This window comes from Grammomys surdaster, unplaced genomic scaffold, assembly GCF_004785775.1.
Source record: "Grammomys surdaster isolate TR1022 unplaced genomic scaffold, NIH_TR_1.0 721, whole genome shotgun sequence".
NCBI classification, from domain to species: domain Eukaryota; kingdom Metazoa; phylum Chordata; class Mammalia; order Rodentia; family Muridae; genus Grammomys; species Grammomys surdaster.
The window spans coordinates 729,336-755,725 of NW_021605140.1; the positions used below are offsets into that span (position 1 = coordinate 729,336).

Consider the following 26,390-nt stretch of genomic DNA (forward strand, 5'->3'; position numbering starts at 1 on the left):
AAGTATTTTAACAGAGTAATGCATAAATCTTTATAAGAGTTGAAAGTAGCATGTGAGTAAGCTGAGAGCTGTTTATCCCAGTAGGTTTAAATTTAAGCTGCCAAATGGGTGTTATTAAAACATTTAATGTCTGCCGGGTGGTGGTGGCACACACTTTAAAACCCATGACATCAGAGGCAGAAGCAGGTGGATCTCTGAGAGTTTGAGGATAATCTGGTCTACAGAGCGAGTTCCAGGACAGCCAGGGCTATACTAAGCTCTGTCTTGAAAAACCAAAATAAGCAACCACAAAAACAAACAAACAAACAAACAAACAAACCCCAAAAGCCAAACCACAAAACACTTACTGTTTGCAGGACATAATGGCACATGCCTATACTTCAGTACTTGGAAGGTGGAAGGTAGGGGGAACAGGACTGCAGGGTCATCTTTGACTACAAAGTGACTTTAAGGACAGCCAAAGCTATAAAAGACTATCAGAAAACAACAACAACAAACCCAAAATAGAAAGTGCTTAATATCAATTGCATTTAAAAGCCTAGAAACACGACGGCTTTTAGGTTCACTAACCAACAATCTTACTTGTATCTAGAGGACAGCCCCAACTTTCACAGTTACCTGGGATGCCCAACTGTTACAAGATGGCTGCTGCAGTTTCAGATGAGGTATAAGGTAAAAACAAGCTGTGTCATTCTTGTTGGGGACTAGATATCGAAAGTTAATTTCTTTTTTTTTTTCCGGGCAGTGGTTGCACACTCCTTTAATCCCAGCACTTGGGAGGCAGAGGCAGGCGGATCTCTGAGTTCGAGGCCAGCCTGGTCTACCGAGTGAGTTCCAGGACAGCCAGAGCTACACAGAGAAACCCTGTCTCGAACCCCCCTCCCCCCCAAATTTTTTTTCTTTGTTTTTGTTTTTTTTTGTTTGTTTGTTTTTTGAGACAGGGTTTCTCTGTGTATCCCTGGCTGTCCTGGAACTCACTCTGTAGACCAGGCTGGCCTCAAATTCAGAAATCCGCCTGCCTCTGCCTCCCAAGTGCTGGGATTAAAGGCCTGCGTCACCACTGCCCAGAAAGTTAATTTCTTTTGTAATTTTTTTTTTTTTTAGTTGCCTTGACTTGCAGATTTTTGTTTCCTACCACTGTGATAAACAACACCCTCCACTGATTTCTGTTGCTCCAAAAGACTGCTTTAGACACTTTCTCCATGCCATTTCTCTGTTCATTATCTTGGGATTGGCCTGTCCCTGATCCTGTATACTGAGACACAGCCCCATCATAAACACTACAAGGACCATCCTCCCCTCCCCCAGCCATTTTAATGTGTCCCAAGGTAAGGGGAAGAATTAGCAGGAGGGGGCTGGGGTTGGGAGAGGCCCTGGGTGAAAGAGGAGTACAAAGCCTAGTGTGACACCTTATTCTTAGACTACTAACACTTGGGAGGGTGATGAGGCAGGGTTGGTGTGAGTTCAAGGCTAGCCTGGTATACATAGTAACTTTTAAGTTAGAGTGAGCTATGGAGTTACATTCCCCACCCAACAACAACCATCCCATAATCAACAGTGTAAATGGTGGAGGTGAGGTCAGGAGACTCCCAGCTGGGCTCACTCTAAGGGATGGGTTTTGTTTTCTCTCCTCCGGTCAGTCCCGGAGGGTTCCCTCCCCTCCCCTCCTCTCCCCCTCTTTTCCTTTCCTCTCTTTCTTTCTTTCTTTCTTTCTTTCTCTCTCTCTCTCTCTCTCTCTCTCTCTCTCTCTCTCTCTCTCTCTTTCTTTCTTTTTTCTTTTCTTTTTTGAGACAGTGTCTTGCTATGTAGCTCAGGTCGGCCTTGCGCTTCTCCCGCCTCAGCTTCCTGTGTGCTAGGATCACAGGGAGATACTACTGCACCTGGTGCTTCAGGCAGCTGCCTCCTCCCTTTTTAATTTTGGAGTAAACATGGAGGGGAGGTCCTTTTGCAGTTATGCAGGTCAGAGTTCATCGCCCCCGAGCTGTCAGAGAGTGGAAAACATCTGCTTGAAGCCAGCAGGCCTCTCTCTGTCCCAGTCTTTGCCAGGGTGTGGGACATTTTAGGTCTTGTGGCTTCTGTCCATCTCTCCTGCTGGTAGACACCTATTTTTATATAGTAGGGTAAATATTGATGGAACAACAAGGCTTGATGTGCCCTCCTTTGCTTAGCTCATAGACTTTGGGATGACTCCGGTCTGGTGCCAGAGCAGAGAGGCCTGAGGTCATGTAAGTGGTGGTGGCGGGGTGAGTGAGGGAAACAGGTGTTGGAGAATGTCACCACACTTAAAGCAACACCCCACAGTGAGCCCTCTTGGGGGATCCTGGAGGGCCACCTCTGCAGATGAGAAGATTGCTTAGGAAATGGCCAAAAGGATTGCATTTGTTCCCCAATGTGTGTGTCTGATCAGAGAGAAATCTGATTGACATCTCTCTGGGGTCATGCTTTGGTGGCAGTGGCCAGTATTTTCCTCCCCCTGTGCAAGAGTCCTTGCCAGTGCTTTCACTCAGGATGTGAGAGCTCCCAAGATTTCATCCATCTACAAGGCCGAGGGAGAGCTTGGCAAAGCGGACTTGGCAGGTAGAGGGTAAAGAGAGAGCATTAGCTATTTTAAAAAGAGCCACAAGGGCTCTGTAGCCAGTGGCTCACTGGAATGAAGACCCAAGGCCAGCTCATGCTGGACTGGCTTCAGTGAGGTGGAAAGGAACAGCGGCTGGCCCTGTATGGGGACTGGGCTCCTGGGCATGATCAGAGAGGAGAAAGATGAGGGAAAAATGTCCTATCTGTTATCTTTCCTTGTGTTTGGAGTCCAGTCATACTTAGGCACTGGGTCTGTGTTTTGTGCCTCTGGTGTGTGTGTGTATTTCTTTTTGTTTGTTTGGTTTTTAGAAACAAGGTCTCTGTATAGCTCAGGCTGTCCTGGGATTCTTAATCTTCTTGCCTACCAAATGCACGGATTATAGGTGGGGATTTTCACACCCAGGTTATGACGTCTTGATTTCTTCCTTGTGAACTGAGTCCTAAAATTTATTTTTTCCTGTTGGTTTTTGAGACAAGAGTTTCTCTTTGTAGCTCTGGCTGTCCTGGAACTAGATCTACAGAACAGGCTGGTCTCAAATTCAGAGATCTGCCCGCCTCTGCCTCCCCATTGCCACCACTGCCTAGCTCTAAAATCTATTCTTAAGAAGCTAACCAAGAGGAACCCCCTTAACGTTTAAAGTGACCCCTGAGGTAAAGGAAGAATTAGCAGGAGGAAGCAGGATGTGAAAGAGGTCCCAGCCAAAAGTGGAGTACTAAACCGAGTGTGATATCTTATTCCTACAGTCCAGACACATGGGAAGGTGAGGCAGGATTGCTGTGAGTTCAAGGCCAGCCTGGGCTACTCAGTAAATTCTAGATCAGAGTGAGCTATGGACTGGGAACCCCCTCTAACCCCTCAAAACCCCCAAGCCTAACCAACCAACTAACAAAAAAGTAAACGAAGCAAATAGTACCGAGTAGAGTTGACAGCTCGGGTCACCATCACTCCAGAAAAAAACTGTTCCAGTAATGCGAGAGGAGAAGAACCATTAAGATCCTTGTACTAAGGCAAGCTGCACTCAACAGCAGAAAGTAGCAATGCTTCAGCACACCCAAGGCCTCCAGCTCAAGGCCACGGACTGATGGTCTTTGCTTTTGTCAACAGGAACTGCCTGATGTGCCCAGGAGTATTGCCCCGGTCTTTCCCATGTCCTTCAAGCTCTTAGCTGGTGACCAAAGCCCACAAATTCTCTAAAAACCATCAATTATGCCTGCTGACCATCATCCTCGGGCCTGAGCACGGTGTCTCAGCCTCCTAAGGGGTTCCCGACCTCCATCCCAGGGGTTCCCTGACCTCGCCCCCAGTCTCCTGTAACCCACATCACGGCTCTTTCCCTACAAGGTCAGTCTCCTCATTTGCAGCCCCGGCTTAGAATCTTTCGGTGTTGGTCAGCTGCCTCCGGGACCAAACTGCATTTCTTAGAATTTACACTCACCTCCTCTCTCCAGTGCTTTCCTGCTCACTCATCCTATGTAACTATTTTCTTACCTGAGGGCTTGCTCACAAGTCCGAAGCTCTTACAAATGTCTCTGAAGATGCAGTCATACCCCCCCCCCCCGCCCCGTGTTATTGTCATTTGGGAAAGAGCACAGGCATGCCCACTTCTAAAAGATCAGGGATAACCCTGATCTTTTGGACTGGTTGGTGTTTCTTATCTTACCCCAGGTGCCCGATACTCCTTCCTCCACCTTTCAGATACTGTCTAGTCTCCTTTTATGTAGGGCTTGTCCTTGGCTTCTCTGTGCCCCAAGGCCTGGCAGTAGGGAATCTTACTCTGTAAAGCAGCTGTTGCCGAGTTATATTTTTAGTTTAGAAGATCTTTACCTCTTGTCTCGTTTCTAAGGTCTCCTTAAGCAAAGCCAAAAATTAATCGAAATCTTCTTCATGGAGCCTTTCCCCCCTCCTGATGTTGGAATGGCTCGGTCTCTCCACCCAGGTCTTTTGATATTGATTCTTTGTCTCACGTTAATGTATCAAAACCTCTGTACTTTGAACCCTTAACAATCCTAAACTGAACCGGGCAGTGGTGGCGCTCGCCTTTAATCCCAGCACTTGGGAGGCAGAGACAGGCGGATTTCTGAGTTCGAGGCCAGCCTGGTCTACAGAGTGAGTTCCAGGACAGCCAGGGCTACACAGAGAAACCCTGTCTCGAAAAACCAAAAACCAAAAAAAAAAAAAAAAAAAATCCTAAACTGGATGCACCCAATAAACACGCAAGGATATGACCATTGGGACTGTGTGAGCCAGGCCTCAGTGGAAGACGGCTGGGAGGTTCCTTTTTTCCTAACTCGCATCAAGCAATTGTCTGCTTGGTTGTGGGGTTAGCCTTACCATCTCTGGTCTTTCTGCAGATGGGGAGGAACTGCATTTGGAGGGTTGTTTCCGTGTCTGGTTTGTTTGTTCATTTCTATATTTGGTTTCTCTAGACTCTGTGTAGTAGCCCTGGCTGTCCTGGCACTCTCTCTGTACACCAGGCTGGCCTCATAGTCAGAGATCCACCTGCCTTTGATGGGATAAAAGGCCTGTGCCACTACTACGTGGCTGCCTGGTTTATTTTTATCTCGGTGCCTGTGCCGAGCATCATGTCTTCCTTAAGAGAAAACCCTCTGTGCTTGAACTAAGGACCAAAGTCACTGGGAAGCAGTAACTATTGTTTTCATTTGACTTTCCCCTGAAATAGGTTTCATAGGCGTCACCCCAGAGTGTGTCCCATACCCACAGCTTGATCTGGGGGAAATGACTCACTGAGACGGGGATAACTTCTGCCCTCATTACCCAGGCATTGAGAAAACCAGGATTTTTTTGTTGTTTATTTTTGAGATAGGCTCTCATGAGGTTGAAGCTGGTTTTTAAACTCACTATGTAGACAAGACTGGCCAAGAAATCCTGATCTTTCTGCCTCTATTTCCCAAGCGCTAGGATTACAGGTATGAACCACCATACCTGGCTTAGCCCACACTTAATTTTGTTTAAATGTAGGGTTTTATATATTCTAGGCTGGCCTCTAACTCATAATCTAGCTCAGGATGACCCTAAATTTCTGATCTTCCATTTCCTAATTGCTGGGATTCTAGTCGTGCGCCACCGCACTCAGATTATGTGCTAGGGGTTGAGCCCAAGGCTTTTTGCACACTAGGCAAGCACCTTGCTGACTACCCAGAGGCTAGTCTCGGGTATTATTATTACTTAATTATTATTTTTTGGTTATTGAGCCAGGGCTTCTCTGTGTAGCCTTGGCTTTCCTCAAACAAGCTCTGCAGACCAGGCTGGCCTTGAAATCTCAGAGACCTTCCTGTCACTGCCTCCCAAGTGCTGGGATTAAAGGTGTGAGCCACCATCTCCTGACTTTGCTGACCACAGTTTTAACGTTTCATTTTCTTCAAAGGAATTTGCTGATCACAGTTTTAATGTTTCATTTTCTTCAAAGGAATTTTACTTCGGCTCAGTGTTTGGAACATCTCAGAGCTGGTTGTGAATCTCAGGAAAACATTCACTGAGGTCATGGCTACTTGTGCTGTGGATGAATGGAGGAAGGGAGTGGGGAGCTCCTCTTGTTTTTAATAAAATTCTTCTAGCTCCCAGAGCCCTTGAGGGATTGTGTTCATTCCGGATCGCTTTTATGGCCCACTTATTTTGTTTTCGTTAAAGCGTGCTACTCGGGGTCGAACCTAGGGCCTTGTGCATGCGTGGTAATCACTGTAGCACTTAGCTATTTTCCTCACACTACTTAATTTTTCAAGGATTTATTTATTTTTATTTTATGTGTATGAGAGTTTTGCCTGCACGTGCATCTCTGTATCATGTGCAGTACTCACGGAGGCCAGAAGAGGGCATTAGATCCCTTGGAACTTAATTATAGAAGGTTGTAAGACAGCATGTGGGTGCTTGAGATGGAACCAGGTCCTCTGGTAGAGCAGCAGTGCTTTTAACTGCTGAGGCATCCATCCAGCCTTTCCACTTTTACTTTTCATGTTGAGACATGGCCTCACTCGGTTTTCCAGGCTGGACTCCATCTGTAACCTAGGTAGGGTTGAACTTGCTGTTTTCCTCCCTGAGACTACAGGGTAGGTAGGGTTGTAAGTTTGCAGCATCAGGCCTGGCTCATACTGTTTCAAACGGATCCTTTGGCTGTTGGGGGCGGGGTACCCTTGTCTCTTCTCATACTTAGGGTGTTGCAAAGGTGGCACTTTCCACCGGAGCATGTCTGCATGCTTTGCCTTTGTTTGCAGATGTTTTAATTGTTATTAATGATTTATTTATTCCTTTTTAATGTACATTGGTGTCCTTCCTGCTTGTCTGTGTATGTGAGGGTGTAGGATGCCCCGGAACTGGAGTTACAGACAACTGTGAGCTGCCAAGTGGGTGCTGGGAATTGAATCTGAGTCCTCAGCCACTGAGCCATCTCTCCTGCCTCTAAATTTTTTCCGGAGTAAACAGAGATAGGTGTTCTTATGGCTTAAGTTTGTGGTCACTTGGTGTATTCTTGAGCTGTGTTTAAGAGGTTTGCTCACTGACATCAATGGAGAGTTCGAGAAAGCTATGTAAAGGAAAATGAATGTGATTGAGAATGGACCCCACCTTTCTTTCCTGCAGATAAAGCTATCCAATAAAATATAATCTGGGCCACATGTGTGATTTGAAATGTCCTAGTAATCACATTTTTAAAAAGTAAAAAGAAATCGTGAAAATAGTCTTACTAACATTTTATTTAATCTAGGAAACCCCAAACATAATTTCTACGTGTGATCAATATAAAATAATTCAGTTATTTGGAGGGAAGTTTCATACCAATCAGTTAATATAAGGCCGGGCATAATGCATGCCTTTAATTCCAGCATTCATGAGTCAGCCAGGGGTACAACATGAAACTCTATCTTTAAAAAAAGGAAATGTTAATATATGCCTGAGGATTAGGAGAAAGAGAGACATTAAAAAGAGGGAAGGGTTTGAGAGCAAGGGTAGGTGTGGCCTTCTCTAAGAGAATCAGCTCATGAGCTGATTTACATTCCGTTTTTGGTGCTAAGCCTATGAAATTGTGTGTATATTGGACACATCTCAGTTTGAATTACCACTTATCAAATACTCGATAGTAACCTGGGCTCAGGATGTTCTGGTTGGACAGCAAAGCTTACCAATGTCTGGGAGAGAGGGAGAGGTGATCATTCTGGTTCCCTTCTGCATTCCAGATAGCCTGCCTAGCCACCTAGACCAAGGAAGGAAAGATGGGGTTTGTATTCACATATGAACTAACAGAGCTTTAGAAATGGGATTTTGTTCCCCCCTCTGTCCCTTCATCCCTCTGTCCCTCCATCCCTCTGTCCCTCCATCCCTCCCTCAGTCCCTCCCTCCCTTTCCTTTATCACAATCCTTTTCCTTATCGCCTTGGGCTGTCTGGGACTGAACCCAAAGGCAGATATGTTTTTGCCAGGCTCTGAGCCCCTGAGCCAGCCCCCTGACTTGTGATTAATTTAATTTTACATATATGAGAGTTTTGCTTACATGTACGTCTGTGCACCATGTGCATGTCTTGTGCCCACTTTGTCCAGGAGAGGGCATCAGATCCCCCCTGAAACTCTTGTTAGAAGGCTGTGGGCCATCAGGCAGGTGCTGGGGGTTGTCCTAGGTCAGAAACAATATGTGCTCTTACCCACTAAACCATGTCTTCAGGCCCTCAAGTATGATTTCTTTCTTTCTTTTTCTTTCTTTTTTTTTTTTAAGTGTTTTGATATCACAACCAGTAAGAAGGGTTTTTGGCTTATGGAGTTAAATCATGGAAACATTGCTACCGATGTTCATTTGCTCCAATAATGTGTTTCAGAAGTAGAGAATTATTTCTACTCTCTGTTGCCATCTTCTCGGGATTCCCTATATTCTTTATGCCACCAGCTGGGAAATGGTGAGCAGACAGATGGATTTCAGAGTCTATATTGCTATTAGACAGCACTGCTGAACACCAGACTTTAATTCTGGTACAGGCTCCTGTCTTTTCCAAGCATGTTTACTCTTAAGTCCCTTGCTTTGGAAGATTTTGGCCCAAAACTGTGTCCTTTTAATCTAAGACACCAAACCCAAAGTTAACAATACTTTATTTCTCAGAAAGCGACTATAAAGTCAGAATTGTATTGACAGTTAAAATGACATTCCATGAAGTACAAAAACCAAGGCAATACTATTTTGGGGCGAGGGGCGGTGAGACTGGGTTTCCATATGGTGGTGGTGGGGGGTGAGACTGGGTTTCCATATGTAGTCCAGGCTGGTTTTGAACTTTAAGGAAGCACCATCGTACCTGGTTCTCTTTATAGTTCATCAAAACCAGCTTTCTGAACATGAGACCCTGGAACAAGGAGAGGGTGGAGAACATCACCCTACTAGGCAAACAAAGAGTTAAATATTTCTAGTCTGCACACACAGACTCACTCAGCTTTGCCGGGCTTATCTGTAACTCTAATAGTGAATGGAGTTGGAATCTGAAAGTTCTGGACTGCTTGTAATTGTATTTTACTTTATTCATTGAGAGTTGTAAAAGGCTGGAGAGCAGGTGGAATTGTGAACTGTGCAATTCAGCATCTCTCGGTTTCCTTTCCCCAGCCCCCAGCTATTTGACCTGATTAAACAGCCAAGGGGCCAGTAGCCAGGCTTCTATAGGCTAATGATACGCTAATGATTTCGTGTGTTTTCGCCCACTACGAGCCTCCCTGTGCTCCGTAGAAGCCTGAGTTCTCAGAAGTCTCTTAGTTTGTTTCTTCAGGGGTTCACCAGACTCTAAGCAGCTGCAGACTGGGGTAAGCCTCGAGTCACGTCTGAAAATTCACTTGCAAATTCTTTTCACCTCCTATCTTAGTCCAGAAAGGTGACGCCTGAATTCGCAGAGCCTTTGGGGGGGGGGGAACTCTAGCAGTCCTTTAGAACCTACCTCAGGCTCTAACAATTTCTGCCTAGTTACTGGCTTCCCTAGCTGCGTTTCTTAAAGTTGCCTCAAACCTTCCCCAACCTTCTGCCTAAAAAGCGCCAGGTCTCACTTCGCTACTAAGCTCGCCGCGGTGTCAGATCATTGTGAATCGTTGACAGTGGAGAGCGGTGGTCGTAGGAGACCGCGCGGAGTAACCACCCGTGAATTACATAACAAAAAAAACTGTGGCTGTCGGAGAGGGTGAGCCTGACACTGAGACATTGGGGGTTGGGGGGAAGGGAGTTGCTGTCCTGGACTCCCCAGTTCTCAGAAACCGACCGGGAAAGGTGGCTGAGATAAAGAAAACACTTCGAGAACAAGAATATTGAACAGCTACAAAACCCAGAGCATTATTAGCAAACGGTGGAACACGAATAGAATTTCTTGGAGGAAACTGCAGCCTTCCAACTTTTTGCACTGCAACACCGTGGTGTACCCGGAGCTCAGGGAGTGTGTGTGTTAAAAACCGTGAAATACAAAGCCCAAAGCTAATGAATGGGATTCAGTGGTTTTGTTGGCACTTTGTAAATATTCTTGTCCAGGAGCGCAAACTCTGCAGTTATTTAGTAAAGTAGGGACTCAAACTAAGCGAGAATGCTCTCCCATGTGTCTCCACTAGTCCCAATCTGAAAGGGCGCTACTAACACGGTACTGCCCCTTTAAGACCTGCTCGCTCTCGGGCTCTACAAAAGGGAGTGACCTCTGGGCTTTGACAGCTCCCCTAATAACTACCACCACGCAGGCCCCGCCCACTTGGCGACCAGCCGCGCCGATTGGCCAGCAGGCCGGTATCCCGTGCTCTGATTGGCCTGCCGCTTCCCCTGAGCGAACCTTTAGAACTCTGAGACAGACAATATTCTGTTACATTGTAGCAAAATGGCGACTGTCATTCACAACCCCCTGAAAGCGTAAGTAAGACTAAAAAATGTACATATTCCGCGTGGTTTCAATATGAAAAAAAGGCGCCTTGCGGAGCGCAGCCGGCGCCCGGCTCTCGCAGACGCCTCCCGCTGCGCCCGGGCTCCTCTTTTCTTCCTGTTCTTACTTCTTCATCTTTTTTTTTTTCCTCCCAGCGCGCAGAAATGTCAGGAGATGCAATTAACAAAAAGAAAATTGTTACATTTGTGTTCTGCTTAATTGGCTGACCCGGGCCGGGAGGGAGCACAGAGCGGCGGCGGCGGCTCCGGAGCTGCGGGGGTCGTGAGCAGCTCGGGGCTTCACGGTCCCCGGAGTCCCCTGCCTCTCCTGGCGCCGCGCGGGGCTGGCTGAGCCCGGCCGGAGCGCGGGGCAGGGACCGCGTCGTGCGCTCTGCTGAGCCCTGCGCTCCAAGCCGGAGCCTCCCCGGCCCCGCTGCTCGTTCACTCGGGCGGGCAGACCGACCGCAGCGGCTGCGGAGTTTCGCAGGGCGTTCGCTCTGCCTTCCGAGCTCTCGCAGGGAGTTTGTGTAAACCTTCCGGAGTTGGGAGGACAGCGCACGGAGCGCCGGGTCCCGGGAGTCCTGGGGCCCAGGTGCTTGCCCCGGGCTTTTCTACTCCGGCAGCCGGGGATCCGGCAGGCGCTCCGGGCGGTCGCCGGTGTGTCTGTGTATTTGTAGGCTAACTGGCTCTAGTAAATTAACGATCTGGGTTAACTTGGGGTTGATACGGAGGCAGGGAAACTGCAGGTCTTATAAATGGTGTGCTTGCCTGCTCTGGGTGAAAAGCCGAGGCGGTGGAGGCGGCGGTGTAGGGCTCTGGCGACAGCGAGGGGCAGGTGCCTCCCGGAGACTTTGAGCGGACAGAGGGGGGCGGGCTGCGCAAGGACTCGCGGGGGCCGGTTCCCGATCGGAGCTGCCTGCCCGTCGCCTGCCTTCCTTCCTTCCTTCCTTCCTTCCTTCCTTCCTTCCTTCCTTCCTTTCCTTCCAGTCGGTGGACTGAATATGAAGCCGCCAAGTCCGCGGGTGATCGCGGAGCTGGGGGTGGCCTCGGAAAACTAGTGTGGCTCTCAAGGGGCGCTATTGGCAGGGATGTTGGCTGAGGGTGGATCCTTGGGAATCGCGGCGCGGCGTGGGCACCCACTGGGTGCCCGGTGTACTAGGACTTCCCCGCCTTGATGAAAGCCTCTGGGAGTCGGAGGGTGCGCGTGGGTGTTTAGTACCAATTCTTCCCGGTGTTGTCGGTGGTGGATCTTGGCTCTTTTAGCTGCGCGCTACAGCGCCCTAACCCCCGGCTCCGGGAGTCGAAAACACCGTTCGCTTTGGAGAGCAGCAGGGCGGCGGCGAGAGAGAGAGAGAGTGTGGGATTCCTAGTGCCAAGAAACGCGTAGGGAGAACCCGCTGCGTTCGCACCAGCCAACAACCAGGAATAGGGCAGGGATGTTCCAGATCTCGGAGTTTCCACGAGATATTACTGTAAAGACGGAGGCTGAGGTTGATGCGAGTTCCTGGCTCCGGTTTTCGCTCGGAAGCTGTTACTTTGCACTCCCAACAGCCTTTCACCTAAGAGAGAAAATGTTTTATGGCAGAATAAATGGGCGTAACTTCGCCGCGTCCTCGCCGACTCTCGCCGCCACACCGCTAGTGCCGAGGAGTTTCTCCAGAACCCACACAGCTGATTTGCAGTTTCCTCATTTGTAGCCGAAATCACGTAGCCGAGCTGATGCTTGGTAAACTCAAGTCAGATCTATTTGCTATGTGTATGGGGTTCCTCACTGGGAAAGCGGCATCTCTGATGCCCGGGAGCGGGCTTACGCTCGCTCGGGCGCGCGCAGGAGCTCCACGATCCAGGGTTCCCCAGATCTTTCCACTTTTTATTTTATTTTATTTTTTTGACACAGAAGCGTGCCTGTATAGGAAAAGAGAAGCTAGAAGGTGGCCAATCTCGCTTAATAGAATTAGTTCTGAATTACACTTGTATCCCTTAATAATTGGAAACACTTGCGGTGGGATGCATATGTAACTCCGGCTTGGCTCACGCACAGGGGCGCTCACACACAACACCCCTGCCTGCCTTCCCTCAGAGGAAGTCGAGTGGTCACTTATAATTAGCCAGCCCCTTTTGCATCCCATCCTCCTCCCCTGAGGGCTAAGGGTGTAAACAATAACCCCAATCGGCCAAGCCAAGTTTTTTGCACCCTGGACATTTTAAAAACTCCGTACGCAGAAGCACATACATCGTTACTGGGAGGCCGAGGGCATCTGCTATTATTATTATCATTATAATAACAAAAACAACTCGTTTAATAGAACATCTTATACATTTCATTTGTTTCTAGAACTTGCTGATCAGGAAACAAAACACACGTGAATAAATTATGCATGGACCAAATTAGAACAAAGCGTAGCAACACATCAAGCGGAAGGGATGGAGGGGGGCGCAGGGAGGAGGAGGAGGAGGAGGGAGGAGAATGGTTTGGAGAGCTTATGTGTTTATCCTTGTGTGCCCCTCCTGACAATGAACCGGAGCTCCAAACCACATTAGCATTTTCTCCGTGTGCAAGTCTCTCTCGTCTTAGAAAGGCAACATCATGGACGCCCCCTATAGAAGAAACTGGTTACACAAAGATTTCCTCTTGGGCCTGGGGATAGATACATAGCGGTAGTCAGGTGTTAGGGACGAAGCCAGCTCAGGTTTCTTTCTTTCATGTCACCCTGTGTAGGGCTGTGCCTTAGACTATGGGTCACTTTTCATCTTGCTAGCTTTTTTCCATGTGGGACATTCAATAATTCAATTGGCTGGATGACTGGATGGATCAACTTGAATCTCTTTGCTTTGCGTGGGGTCGAGGTGTCTTCTGTAGGATCCCAAGTGCCTGAAAACAGCCTTTCTTGGTAGTTTGCCTTTCTTCCTGGCTGTCTTTGATCTCCCCTCAGCCCCCCTTTTCTTCCTGGTTGCTTTTCACCCCTTCCTCTCTGAAGCTGACAGTGGGCCTTCTCCATTCCAGCCTTTAACTTCTTGTTACTGCCCAACAGGGTGTTAGAGGCAGAAACAGGAGCTGCCAGGCCAGATTAGATCAGAAAGGGACTTGGCAGGTGGCCTTACAGCCAAGCAGTCACATCTGGACAAATGGAATTCAGAGGCAATGACAGACATGCATGGTGTGTAAACGTGAGTTGCCTGCTATTTAAATTAGCAGCTACACTGAGTGCAGCTTGTTGGAGACATCCTCAACTCCTGTATACACAGGAAGTGAACAGGGATAGATTTGATAAAGGCACATGTGTAAGTTGCATGTTGTATATCTGTCGATTTCTGTATACTTGGGAAATTAAATGTTTTTTTTTTTTTTCTTTCAAGACAGGGTTTTTCTGTGTAGTGCTGGCTGTCCTGGAACTCACTCTGTAGACCAGGCTGGCCTCAAACTCAGAAATCTGGCTGCCTCTGCCTCCCAAGTGCTGGGATTAAAGGCGTGCGCCACCACTGCCTGGCAAATTAAATGCTTAAATTTAAAAAAATTACTTATTTTAAGTGGGCACAGTGGCACATGCTTTTAGTCCCAGGACTCGGGAGGCTGAGTTGGTGTCCAGCCTCATCTACATAGTGAGTTCTGGGCAGACGGAGCTACACAGAGAGACCGTATTAAAACAAAGTTGCTATTTTATGTGCGGGTGTCTTGAGTAGGTGAGGTACTGGAACAAGTGCCTGTGTATGTGTGTTGTTAGAGGACAATGTTTGGAATAGGTTCTTTCCATTATGTGTGGTCCGGGGATTGAGCTCTGCTCAGGCTTAAAGCAGGCACTCTTACTTGCTGAGCCATCTCTCCTGCCCTGTGTCTTTATTGTTAAGATCTCAATACGCTAGTTCAGGTTGCTCACCTTCCCCCATGTCTGCAAAACAGCACTTTAAACAGCACAGTCTCTCAGTAACTTATCGAAAACTCTGCTCGTAGCACTTAACTGGGAATGCCTGCCACCTTCTGCCAGACTCGATCATGTACATTTGTATCTATTTTTATCACTCTGGGCTCAGAGACAAATAAATGCCATTATTAGTTAATTATTCCAGTTAGGGCTGTAATACTTTAATTATTTGATTATAAATAATAAGAAAACGAGAAAACTATTTAGCCATGCTTATGACTATGAGTCCTTGTACCCAGTTGTATCAAAAGTTTACTTTGTAAAGAGTTACTGTAGCTTGGAGTTACTTGTTGATATCTTTGCTTTATTATTAAGGACATAACTCTAAGGGAAGGAAATATTTACTTGATCAATATTCAACATGGCTCATGTGTATAGACGATGTGGTCAGGTCTTTATCTCTCTGTCCGTTCTTTGATGTGGAGGGGTGCTCTAATCTAAAGTGTTTTGGGGGCACATGAAGGTTAAAAGCCAGACCTTACTCTTCCTGAGGCAGCCAGTTTAATTATCAGAGAGGAAGGGCCAGGGGACCGACCACATTCCTGGTCCTAATCTTGTCTTGGCTATTTTGGTTGGGGAAGGGGTAGTGAGTAGGGACTAAACAGAGAACAGTGGGGTTGGGGCTTTGTGAATTTGCAGCCTTTTATGGACATTATTTTAGTCCTTGATGGAAAAGGACCCTTGAAGCCAATAGATGCTTGACCACTACCATCTGTCTCTGCTTTAGTCATCAGTGTGAAAATAAACAGGGATGTGGGGAGAGATTGCTCACCAGTTACAAAGCACTGGTGGTTCTTCCAGAGGACCCGAGTTTGGTTCCTAGCACTGACATAGAGCACCTCACAACTGCTCCTACAAGCTGGAGGGATTCGACACCCATTTTTGGCTTCTGCAGGGACACACACACACACAGACGCATACACACACATACACAGATAAATCCTTATTTATTTATTTATTTACTTATTTATTTATTCACTTTTTGGTTTTTAGAGACAAGGTTTCTCTGTAGCCTTGACAGTCCTAGAGCTCATTCTGTAGACCAGTCTGGCCTCAAACTGGCAATTTACCTCTCTCTGACTCCCTGAGTGCTGGCATTAAAGGTGTGCATCAAAATCTGGCAGAATAAAATAAATCTTAAAAAAAAAAGCCCTAAAGTCTCCAAGCTTCATTAGTACACATTATTTTTTATTTTTATTATATTTTAATTCCTTACTATTATTTTGAGATGTCCATATCCACAAAGGAAATCAGTTTCTGTCAGAATCCAAGGGGAGGCATTGTCACTGGGTAAACCCTTGAAAACAGTCCAGTCTGCAGACCTCTTGGGGGATATTCCAGACCCAGAAAGGTAACTGGGATTCCATGGTGATATCTTCTTTGAGTCTTTGGAAACATGCAGGTAGTTGAATTTGGATTTATCCACAAAAAGCTGTAATATCTCAACATCCCCTCAGATCAGTGCCAAACACATAATGCATGGTCATCATGCTCTATTTTGAGCACGTACCCCTCAAAAAGATAGAAACTGAGGGTGACACTCATCCTTCAAAGTACAGCCCTGTTGTTGGAAGGCGGGGCTAGCCTGGGGCCTGTTTATTACACCAACCTCAGCAAAGTAACTTGCGGTTTTTGAGTGTTTTGAAAGTCACTCGAAGGCCAAAATGTAGCCAAATGTGGCAAACCTCAGGCCAAAAAAATCCCACAGGCAACAATATATATATATATATATATATATATATATGTATATTTTTTTTTTTTACCCTGCTGTGATTCTCCAAAGGCAGTCTTAAATAAGCATGGTCCTATTTTAAATAGTCTTCAAGTATGAAGGTATTTAACAAGTAAAGGCAAAGAGTGGCCTGGGGGTAGGGTGGAGAGAATGGGTGAGTGGATCGAGCTACTGTGTGGTCTGGAAGTCCAGAGATGATTGTTTAACTGCAGAGGAACCGCCCGAGATGAACGGTTTCCAGTTCGAAAGTTTTCTTAACTGCCGGAGTGCCTGAGAAGGGATGGGGTATGATGGTGTTTGCGCGATTTGTTTTTCTTATTGGTCAGGTTACTGGTGTTTCACAGTCTGTCAGACCATATGGATGAACAGAGCTAGCCTCATAAAACTGTCACCAAGAGAAGGTTTGCTTGAGGCCTGTGATTTGCATTAGAGTTTTAAAAGCCAGAGTTAGGAGGTGTTGCTGGGGGGAGGGGAGGGGCTAGAGAAGTAGAGGGTGGAGAATGTCTGAGTTGCATGTTTGGGAACAGTAGAGTATATGTGTGTGTGTGTGTGGGGGGGTTGACTAGTGGCAAGGGAGGAGAGGGCAGGCTGAGGTCGAGACTGTGGAGGCAGGGAAGGATAGGGGTTTTCCTTAGTATCCCTAGTAATGGATTCAGATAGTTCTCATTGAGTCTCCAGCACTCAGGGGCTGAGGCTGGAGAACAATAGTGACACATAATTCTGTAATTCTCCCCGCTACCCCTTCCCTCCCTCCCAGTCCTGAACCCAGGGACTGTGCTCACCTCAGGATGCTGTGAAATGAGATATGTTGTTCTTGTCATTCTTACTCATCCTGAGGACCTGCTGTTTGTACATAGTTGAAATCTCTACCAGAAGACTTTTCTTGTTTCTCACCCTTTCTCCACCATCATTGTAGCCTGTCTCAAATGCTGTCTCTTCTCACCAGTGACTATAGCAGCTTTGCTGACTTTGGAGTAAGGTGAGGAGGGTAGGCTCTGACATCTTATACTTTCCTCAGGTTTCCTATTCCTTTATGAGGAGGAGATGCAGTTGATTCCATAATTCCCTGGTCATAAACTTCCTGGCAGTTAGCTGGGTGTGGTGGCACATATCATTAATCCCTGTACCTGGGAGGCAGAGGCAGGGAAGTCTTTGTAAATTCTAGGCCAGCCTGGTCTACATAGTGAGTTCTAGGACAGTCAAGACTACATAGTGAGAACCTATCTCAAATCACCCCCCACCCCCACCCCCAGCATATGAAACCAAACCAAACCAAAACTCAAAAGAACTTCCTAGCTCTTACTGTGATCATTTTGGGTGGGAAGGACAGTTAGGGGCCAGGCTCTTGTTTCTAAGGTGTTGCTCTGGAGGGCAGTTGTAAGACCTGGAGGCCCTAATGTTGGTTTACTCCTTGGGGTCCAGTCTTGCCACGTAGGGCTGTCATGTAGGGTTCTATCATGATGGAACATCTATCCTTTCTCAGAACCAGAGGCTGAGGACCAGGTGACAGGCTGTTCAAACGTGGGCTTTTCTTTTGAGTCACGCAACCAGAGGCTGAGGAGAAAAGGGAAGGTTAGGTAGGAGACCGGTTGGCTTATTTTGTTATTTAGAAGCACTCAGATAGTGTTTCTGGATGTGAAAAAGACTGGAGTCCTGTAGACTGCTTTCCCTCTCTCCCTTCTTCCCCTCCCTCCCCCCACTCTGGTGCAGCAGCTCATTTCTGAGTGCTCGTCTAGGATGCACAAGGCCTTGGGTTTGATTCTTGAGTTTAGAGAAGGGGGAAGCAAGCCTTCAGCTGATGCTCTGCATTTCATCTCAGCCATCTTGTTCTACCGTGGTACCCGGCCCGAATGACATGACCTGAAGCCTGTACTGATGTCTCACTGAGCTTCCTCTAGTGCAGCTTGCATTACTGCTGTGGAAGTAGAGGCTCCCAACGGTCGCCTAGGAGCTGGCTCATACCTGTGTGGGCAACAGCACACAGACTGGGATTTCATTGCCTTTCCTTTATTGACGTTGTAGACTCCACTGGGGGATTATTATGGGGTTTTCTGTGGTTGAAATCTCCCTTGGCAATTTTCTGCAAGCCTAAAGGAGGAAGAAGGGCTTGCAGGATTTATCAGCAATTTTGCAGACGCCAGCATGTAAATTCTAAGTCTTAAACCAAAGGAAAAGTGGCATAAGTTGATCTTCAGCAGACAGGCATCTCTTTTACTTTTTTAAAACCTGTAATAAGATAGGCATAGTAGAACATACACTATCCTAGCAGGGCGGCAGTGGTGCACTCTTGTTATTCAAGTACTTGGGAGGCAGAGACTGGCAGATCTCTGAGTTCCAGGACAGCTAGGGCTATATACCAAGAAACTCTGTCCCAGAAAAAAACCAAAACCAAAAAAAAAAAAAAACAACCAAACAAAAACAACAAACCCCAAAACTAAAACAACAACTACAAAAATACCATTTTTGAAACATGCAATTCAGTGGCATTAAGTTCATTTTAACACTATTTATTGTATATGGGGCACATACACACATGAGAACACATGCCCTGGTATGCCATTTGCTTACGGAGGTCAGAGGGCGACTTGTGGGCGTCACTTCTCTTTGTCTATCATATGGGTCTCAAAGATTGAATTCAGGTTGTCAGGCTTGGTGGCAAGCACCTTTGTTTGCTTAGCCATCTTGCTAGCCCACATTAAATACACTGATAATTATTGGTCAGCCATTACTGTTATTTCTAGAACTTTTTCACCACGCTGAACAAATTTTTTTTTCTTGGTTTTTTTTTTTTTTTTTTTTTTTTTTTTTTTTGGTTTTTCAAGACAGGGTTTCTCTGTATAGTCCTGGCTGTCCTGGAACTCACTCTGTAGACCAGGCTGGCCTCGAACTCAGAAATCCACCTGCCTCTGCCTCCCAAGTGCTGGGATTAAAGGCGTGTGCCACCACCTAGGCTGAACAAAATTTATGTGTCCTCACTAAACTCCTCTCTGGGCTGCCTTATAGATCAGTGGTAGGGCAGGGGCTTGTATGGACAAGGCACCAGACACAATCATTCCTTCCTCATACCCTGCTTCCCAGGAGCTAGCAGTGGCCTTTTGCTTTCTGCCTAAGGATTCCATATGAACGGAAACTTGCTCTGTTTGCCCTTTTGTGTCTGGCTTATGTCACTCCGCTCAATGTCTCAGGCGCCATCCCTGTTGCAGTGGGCGTTCAGACCTGCATTCCTTTTTATGGCTGTTGAACGGATGGGCCACACTTTGTTTATCCATCTATCTGCTACTGCATGCTTGGGCCATTCCCATTCTTGGCTGTTGCAAAGAGAGCTGCTCTGAATGTTTTTTGGGTTAGTAACTGCTCCAGTCCCTGTGTTCACTTCTTTTGGGTAGAGTCCTGGATTACCTTTATTTTTAGACTTTTTACAAATCAGAGGCTGCAGTTATAGATGGTACAGCCTGTTCCCCATCGCACCTCAAACAATGATAATAGTGGTACAGAATTCGACCTCTTCCTTACCTCTTCTCTAGGTATAGCACTAGTGTTTGGGGAGTGGTAAATGCCCAGGAAGCTGGAAATCTAGAGACCCACTTCTCCCATCCCTAGCTCCAGGCATGCCCCCTTGTGCCACCTTTGAGGGTAAGAATTCCTTATGAGGAAATCTGTCACCATGGTGAGGGGAGGGAGCACCTGGGGTGACAGGACAGATTAGTGGCTCCCTGGGAGTTCAAGGCCAGCCTGGGCTGCAGAGTGAGACTCTGTCTCAAACAAAACAAAATAGTAAAATCACAACACAGGTCTAAAGATGGAATTGGGTTGGTTGAGTGCTTGATTAGCACATGAAGCCCTGAGTTTGAACTCCAGCACCTGTATAAATGAGGTATGTTTGCCTATGTCCCCAGCACTCAGGAAGCAGAAGCAGGGAATTAGGAGTTCAAGGCTACCCTCAACTACATAGTGAGTTAGAAGTAAACCTGGAATATACCAGATTTTACACTCATGCACCCATGTACCCACGCACGCACGCACGTACACACACATGCACGCACCCGTGCACACATGAACACACACTCATACACATATACTGAAAAAAATCCAGGAAATATAAAAACTGAGCCTGTGTTTGTATATAGGGAGAGTCTATTTATTTACTTTTTTCCTGCCCAAGCCCCTGCTTATCTTTCAAAGGCCCAAGTGTAAGAAAGCTTTTCAGGAAGTGGAAACTCTAAGTGAAGTTAAGGGAGCTGAGTTTCCCTGTCATGTACCGAGGAGTTCCTCAGAGTCAACGTTAACCTAACCCATTAGATGTGTGTACGTGTTGCTGGGGATCAAACCCAAGGTCTCGTCCATGCTAGGCGAGTTTTCTGTTGAGCCACATACCCAGCATGCTTCTTTTGACACCACCTCTTACCAGCTATCTCCTGCCTGCCTCCTGAGTAACTGGGGTCAGAGGTCTGTCCCACCACGGTTGGTCTATTAAACATTACCCAAAAGACGTGTCACTGGCATCATATCCAACCATTGTTCTTAATGCAAATCTTGCTCATTCAACTGTGACTCAGTAGTCACCAGAGCTCAGCTGGGTTTCACCTGGTCTAGATTTGAAGCAGGAGCGGAGGTGAGGTGAAGAGAAACTCCCGTTTCACCTTGGGAGCCCCAAGCTGAGTCCATCCACAGGACCAGCAGCCGTGGGAAGGGCAGCGGGTGGGGGGGGCACTTGGGCCCTCAGCTAAGCTCTTGGTCCTTTCCCCAAGTTGAAGGAACAAGAGGGTGTGAAAGGCGGCTGGAGGCTGCTGCATCTGCTAGTGAACAAGGAAGGCGAACCGTTGATACAGGAGGCAGTGAAAAAGGACATCTTGCTTATAGAGAACAGATGTACAAAGTCATGATGGGTTTGAGTCGTTAGGTTGTGTGTTGATTTCTAGCATTGGAGAAGTGGCTTCACATACAATCTTGAAGCAAGCCCCAAGGGTCCTTTAGGAGCCAATTAGTACGAAGCCATCCCCACTTCCATCAGACTCCTTGCAATGACTTTCCATGGATCACGGTTGAGTTGAGCACAGTGGGAATAGTCTCACTGGATCTAACTTAGGAGCATCCTTTACCTTGTCCTGGTTACAGCCAAATGACCTTCCCATCTGCATCTAGAGGCATCTACTTCCAAGAAGCACCTCTGGTTTCTGTTCCCGCTTCTAGAGTCTTACTCTTTGGTGGTGAGTTCCTGGGAAACAGGAGGCTGACTGTCCTCTCCCAGGAAGACCACTGTCATTGGGGTAAGGATGAGATGGCAAGAGGAGAGGCAACTTCTGCTGAAGATGGGGGGGGGGCAGGGTGGCTGGGACATTGGGAGCGGAGAGAATATATTCTCTCTTGCTAATTATTTTCCCTGAGGACTTAGCCAGTGCAGAACCATCTATTATCTTGGGAGCGCTCTATGGTGGTTCTGCCTGTGATGAATGCTAAGTGGAAACAAGCAAGAAAAATTAACAGGCGGCCGCTTCTGTCCACCTAATTAAAATGCATATCCAAATGCATAAGCCCTTATGTTTCCTCAATGCACGTACCCCCCCCCCCCTTTCCAATCCCAATTCTATGGAGGAGAAAAACTCTCTCCCCAATCATTTCCTTTGATTATGTTTTCATCAGGGAAGAACTGAGGGTTTCCCTCAGAATCTAGAAGGGTTCCATATTCTAACAGTTAAAAAGTTGCTGGTCTTTGGACTTCAGCTGGTCTTGAAAATTCTGAGTATTATAAAAAAATAAAATAAAATAAAATAAAAATCTCCAAACTTTATTTGACTACAGAAAAAAAAAAGGACTCAAGGAAAAAAAAGATTGGGGGGGCATTTTCTGCCAACTTTAGTTTTGTTTTAAAAGTCTAGCTTGGATTAGTAATGGGAAGTTTGAAAGTCTTTTCTGCCTTTGATTTCTGTCTTTTTCCATTTCCTGGCTCCTGTGTGTATCTTTTCCTCTCTAGGTGATGCTTTCCACAAACCATTACAAAACCCCAGGCTTTTGTAGAGAGGTTTTCCAAGACTTTTTTTTTTTTTTATCTACCATTGCATTTGGGGACGGTATCAGAAATGCTACCCCCCTTCCAAGGAGCGTCCCGGAGTCCCTTCGCTCAGCCCATCATTTCTCTCTCTCTCTCTCTCTCTCTCTCTCTCTCTCTCTCTCTCTCTCTCTCTCTCTCTCTCTCTCCTGTCTGTCTCTCTCTAAAGAACAACTTTATTCAGCAGTCATAAAATATTTAATAAAACATGAAACTTCGTCCCCGTGTTCACCGTCACAGGCCTCTCGGTGCAGGGCCCCCTCCCCAGCCCCTGTCTGCCCGCCACAGCAGCCCCAGCTGTTCATTTATCAGGGCTGGCCGGCTCAGCAGTGCATGGAGATTGCTTTTAATTAACTCTCTTCATTTTTCCCAATCTTCAGGGAGCAGCAGCCATTTAATGATTTTAATATTTTATCTAGATTTATATCCCCTTATTCGTTGTTGTTTGACTTGTGCATTTGCTCTTCCTGAGAAGCTTTCAGATGGGTCTGTTTGTTTGCCCCTGACCCACTACCCCTAAGACCTTTTTCCCCAAGATGGGAAGAACGGGTTCCAGAGAAGGTCCTCTTCAGTGGTGGGTCCTGTGATGGTTTGGATCATAGACTTTGTCTTAGAAAGCTCAAATTTCACTTGACTCTTAGATGACAGAGCTTATGAGCTTTTCATTAAAAAGAAAGGAAGAAAGCAAAGATAAAGACAGAAAAGCAGGAAAGAGAAGAAGTTCTGAGTTGCGGTAGGTGAGGTCCTTTGGGAGCTTGGGCTTGTTCTGAAGGTATGAGGTGGTAAGGAGGTGACTCAAACCCACCTCCCGGGGTTCACTTTGAGTTATAGTCTGAGATTCAGCATCCTGCCCACCATAGTGTCACGTATAGCTCGGTGCTTTTTATTCTTAAACTATCAGATGGGACCAGGCGTGGCAGCACACACTGTTAGTTCTAGTATTCAGGAGGCAGAGGCAGGTAGATATCTATGAATTTAAGGGCAGCTGGGTCTACGTGGTTCTAGGCCCAGCCAAGAGTGAGACCTTGTCTCAAACAAAACAAAACACCCAAAAGCAAAATATCCAAGCAACCAAACAACAAAAATCCCAATCAATCAATCAATCAATCAATCAAACAAACAATAGCAACAACAACAATTCTTACTGTATAGCCCACTCTGGGCTCAGGGGATCCTGCCCCAGCTTCTCCGTGGCTGGGACTAAGTGTGTGTCATCATATCTGGAGTAGTAGATTCTTGCTGCTACTAAGGGTGCTTGCCAGTTTTAGAGCAGTCTGGAGATGGGTTCAGCCCAGTCTTCATGTCATGGACTGCTTTATTTAGGCATGGCTGGGATCAGCTGAGCAACGTCTTGGCAGATTAATTGCTGTGTGATCTGAAGACGGAGTTGAAGAGGCAACTCTTGCTTTCTGCCTGCTCCTGTATAGTGGCGGGCAAACATGCAGCTAGCTTCTCAGCTTTCTGGCTCCCCCTCCCAGCCTCCTTTGCATGGAGGGGTGTGCACCTTTGTCCACTAGCTCCACAGAGGTCTGGCAGACAGGCTTGCATGCAGGCTTGTTTTTAGAACCAGTGTGGCCACAAAATGCCCTTTTGACACTGGGGGTTGGTGATATGTCTTTGGGGTTACCTGTTGCTAGGCAACTGCCAGCTAAAGTTTGAGCTTGATCTGGGGATTGCAGTGAATTGCCCTGGGTGACTTATATCTACATTTAGGGACTTTGATTTGCAGTATTGGCCCAGGGAACAAGAGGCTGGGAAGACATTCTTTTTGGTAGCTTGAGGTTTTTAAAAGTCCAGGCCAGTACCTGATGCCTGGTTAGTATACACAGATGCTTATTTTGGTGATGCAAATGGTTTTTCCTTCCTAGCTCCTTATTACTGGAGTGTACCTCTGCTCCCCATAGTTCTGCCAGTCCTGAAGCCCTACCTACCCTTTATATGTCAAGGACCCAGCTACATGCAAGAGACAGTGAGGGAAACCAGATCTCAACACTGTGGTTGGGTGTTCACATCACTCAGTATTTGCTGGGTATTTTCTGTTGACCTTTTTGTGGCAGTCACAGACCTTTACAGGAATCTCTGGAAAGCTGTGGATTGGCTCCCTCGGAATAGATGCTCCCAAGTACGAACCCCTGCATGAGCCCCTTTATGGGGCTCACAGCCCTTGATGAATATATCTGTGGATACCCTGCAGATGTCCGGGCTCTTGGTGACAGCCTCCACATGAGAGATGTGGGTGAATTTCTCTTCTACCTCAGCCTCATGAAGGCTGGGGTTATAGGTGTGCACCACCACACCTGACTAAAAGGATGCTCTGAGTCCCTGTGTGGAGGCAGCCCCCCTTCATCCTCTGACATCACAATAAGCTTCTTATGGTTGTTGTAGATCAGTAGTTAAATGATCTTCTAGCCCCAGCCTACTTCCAGATGCACTGTTTGCTTGATCCCTCCAGACAGCTCAAGCAAGGGCTTCCTTTTCCCACTGTGACCTTTGGCCCTTAGAGGGTGGTGTTGTCCACCATGGCCCTTTACCCCTCAGTTCTGCACATGCCTCTCCTCCACCCATCCTGGAGATACTCTATTATGGCTGGTTATAGCAAAAGGCTCTGGAAGGCAGTGACCGTAGCTGTGCTTTTCTGTCCCTAGGACCTCGCCTAGCTGTCACTTGGTGAACAGCTGAGTGAATGAAGCCAGGAGGCAGGTACGCTGCTCTGCCTGTCTTTAGAATTGACTTGTTCTCATTGTCAACTTGAACGGCCTGCATTTGAGAAAGGCAGTAGAATTCTCTTTAAACATTCTTTAATTTCAGATGTCAGACATCAGATGCAGGCTTGGATGTGCTGACCCGTGGGAGGCATGGTTGCATTTCTGAGCCATGTCCTTTGTATTAGTAGATGCAAACAGCTTGGCTGTCCTCTTTAGTGGAGTTTTGTTTGTTTGTTTGTTTGTTTGTTTTTTTTGTGTGTTTTGGTTCTTTTCTTTTTTTCTTCTTCAAGACAGGGTTTCTCTGTGTAGCCCTGGCTGTCCTGGAACTCGATCTGTAGATCTGGCTGACTTCAAACTTAGAGATCTGCCTGTTTCTGCCTCCTGAGTGTAGGGCTTAAAGGTGTTCACCACCACAGCTGTGGCTCTATTTTGGGGTTTTAAGATTGGCAAAAAGTAGAAGGCATAAAATCTTTAATGGTTAAAGCCACGGTTGAACTCTGAAGAGAGTTCACTGTCTGCTCTATCAAGCTCTGGAGATGATGTCAGTCCAGCCACAGTGTACTGATGTCTTTGTGGAGAATGTCTTCTGCACGCTCTGACAGTGCACATGCCAAGCTGGGATAAGCTCTAGTGACTTGATGTCCCTATGTGTCCAGTGCTGGGTTGGACAGTGAGCTGGATAGGGTGTTCCAGGGTCCTTAGGGCAAGCCCCTCTATTTCATATTAGGAGAGATACTGACTTGGGGTTGTAACCCTTGCAGATCTTCTCCAGATCCTTCTGTGATGTGGAAGAAGAAGGACTTCTGAGAAGTCCTGTCCTTGTGTCTAGAGGAAGATGAAGATCTGAGGAGGAGGCAGACTTTTGGAGTTGAAATTTTTAGTCTGGTCTGCTGGATTCTCTCACCCTAACCCTTCAATGCAGAAGGCTAGAAAACACTTAGACGTTGCCCAACATGCAGACTGCAGGAACAGAACTGTGCAAAATTGCCTGCCACCTCTCAAAGGTCACATTGCGCTAGCACCTGTACTCAGAGGTAACTCTACTCCAGCACAAAGCCAGTGGGAAAGGGGCACTCAAGGCTGTCCCCTTCCCGGCACTCATTTCCTTTCTGGGCAGCCATCCCAGTATAACAGATACTTACACATACTCTGTCCTCCTTTTATCTAATCACACGTGTCTCTGGGGAGTGGGAAACAGGTTTGGACCACTCCATTTTAGGTCAGTGATGTGCGAGGTTAGCTGGGATGAACACTGATCTATAGACTTCTATGATATTTGGGAAGTTCTTCAAACGCCCTGGCCAAGAGCCTACTAGCGGCATCGTTTGCCTTCCCAGAGATCCCAGGCAGTATGTGTGTGTGTGTGGGGGGGGTTGGGGGGAGGATAGAGTCTAGCTGGTTTATGAGTCTAAATTTTGGAGCCTTTCTGAGACCTAGCTGGATCTTAGAGCAATAGGATTCTTGTTTTCTTAGTTTATGATCTGCCAAACTGAGAGGACCCAATAGTATTGGCCCCTCTTCCAGTGATCATTCATTCTTGGCC

General features: G+C 46.9%; 1 protein-coding gene across 1 annotated transcript in view; it reads left to right on the forward strand.

The window, feature by feature from the left end:
- Positions 1-10,381: 10,381 nt before the first annotated feature.
- The window catches only part of LOC114633593 (zinc finger protein DPF3-like), a 212,077-nt gene continuing 196,068 nt past the window's right edge, over positions 10,382-26,390 (forward strand). The window contains exon 1 of the mRNA XM_028782157.1: positions 10,382-10,435. Within this exon, the coding sequence (XP_028637990.1) occupies positions 10,404-10,435 (32 nt within the window). The 5' untranslated portion in view covers positions 10,382-10,403. The remainder of the gene's footprint in view (positions 10,436-26,390) is intronic.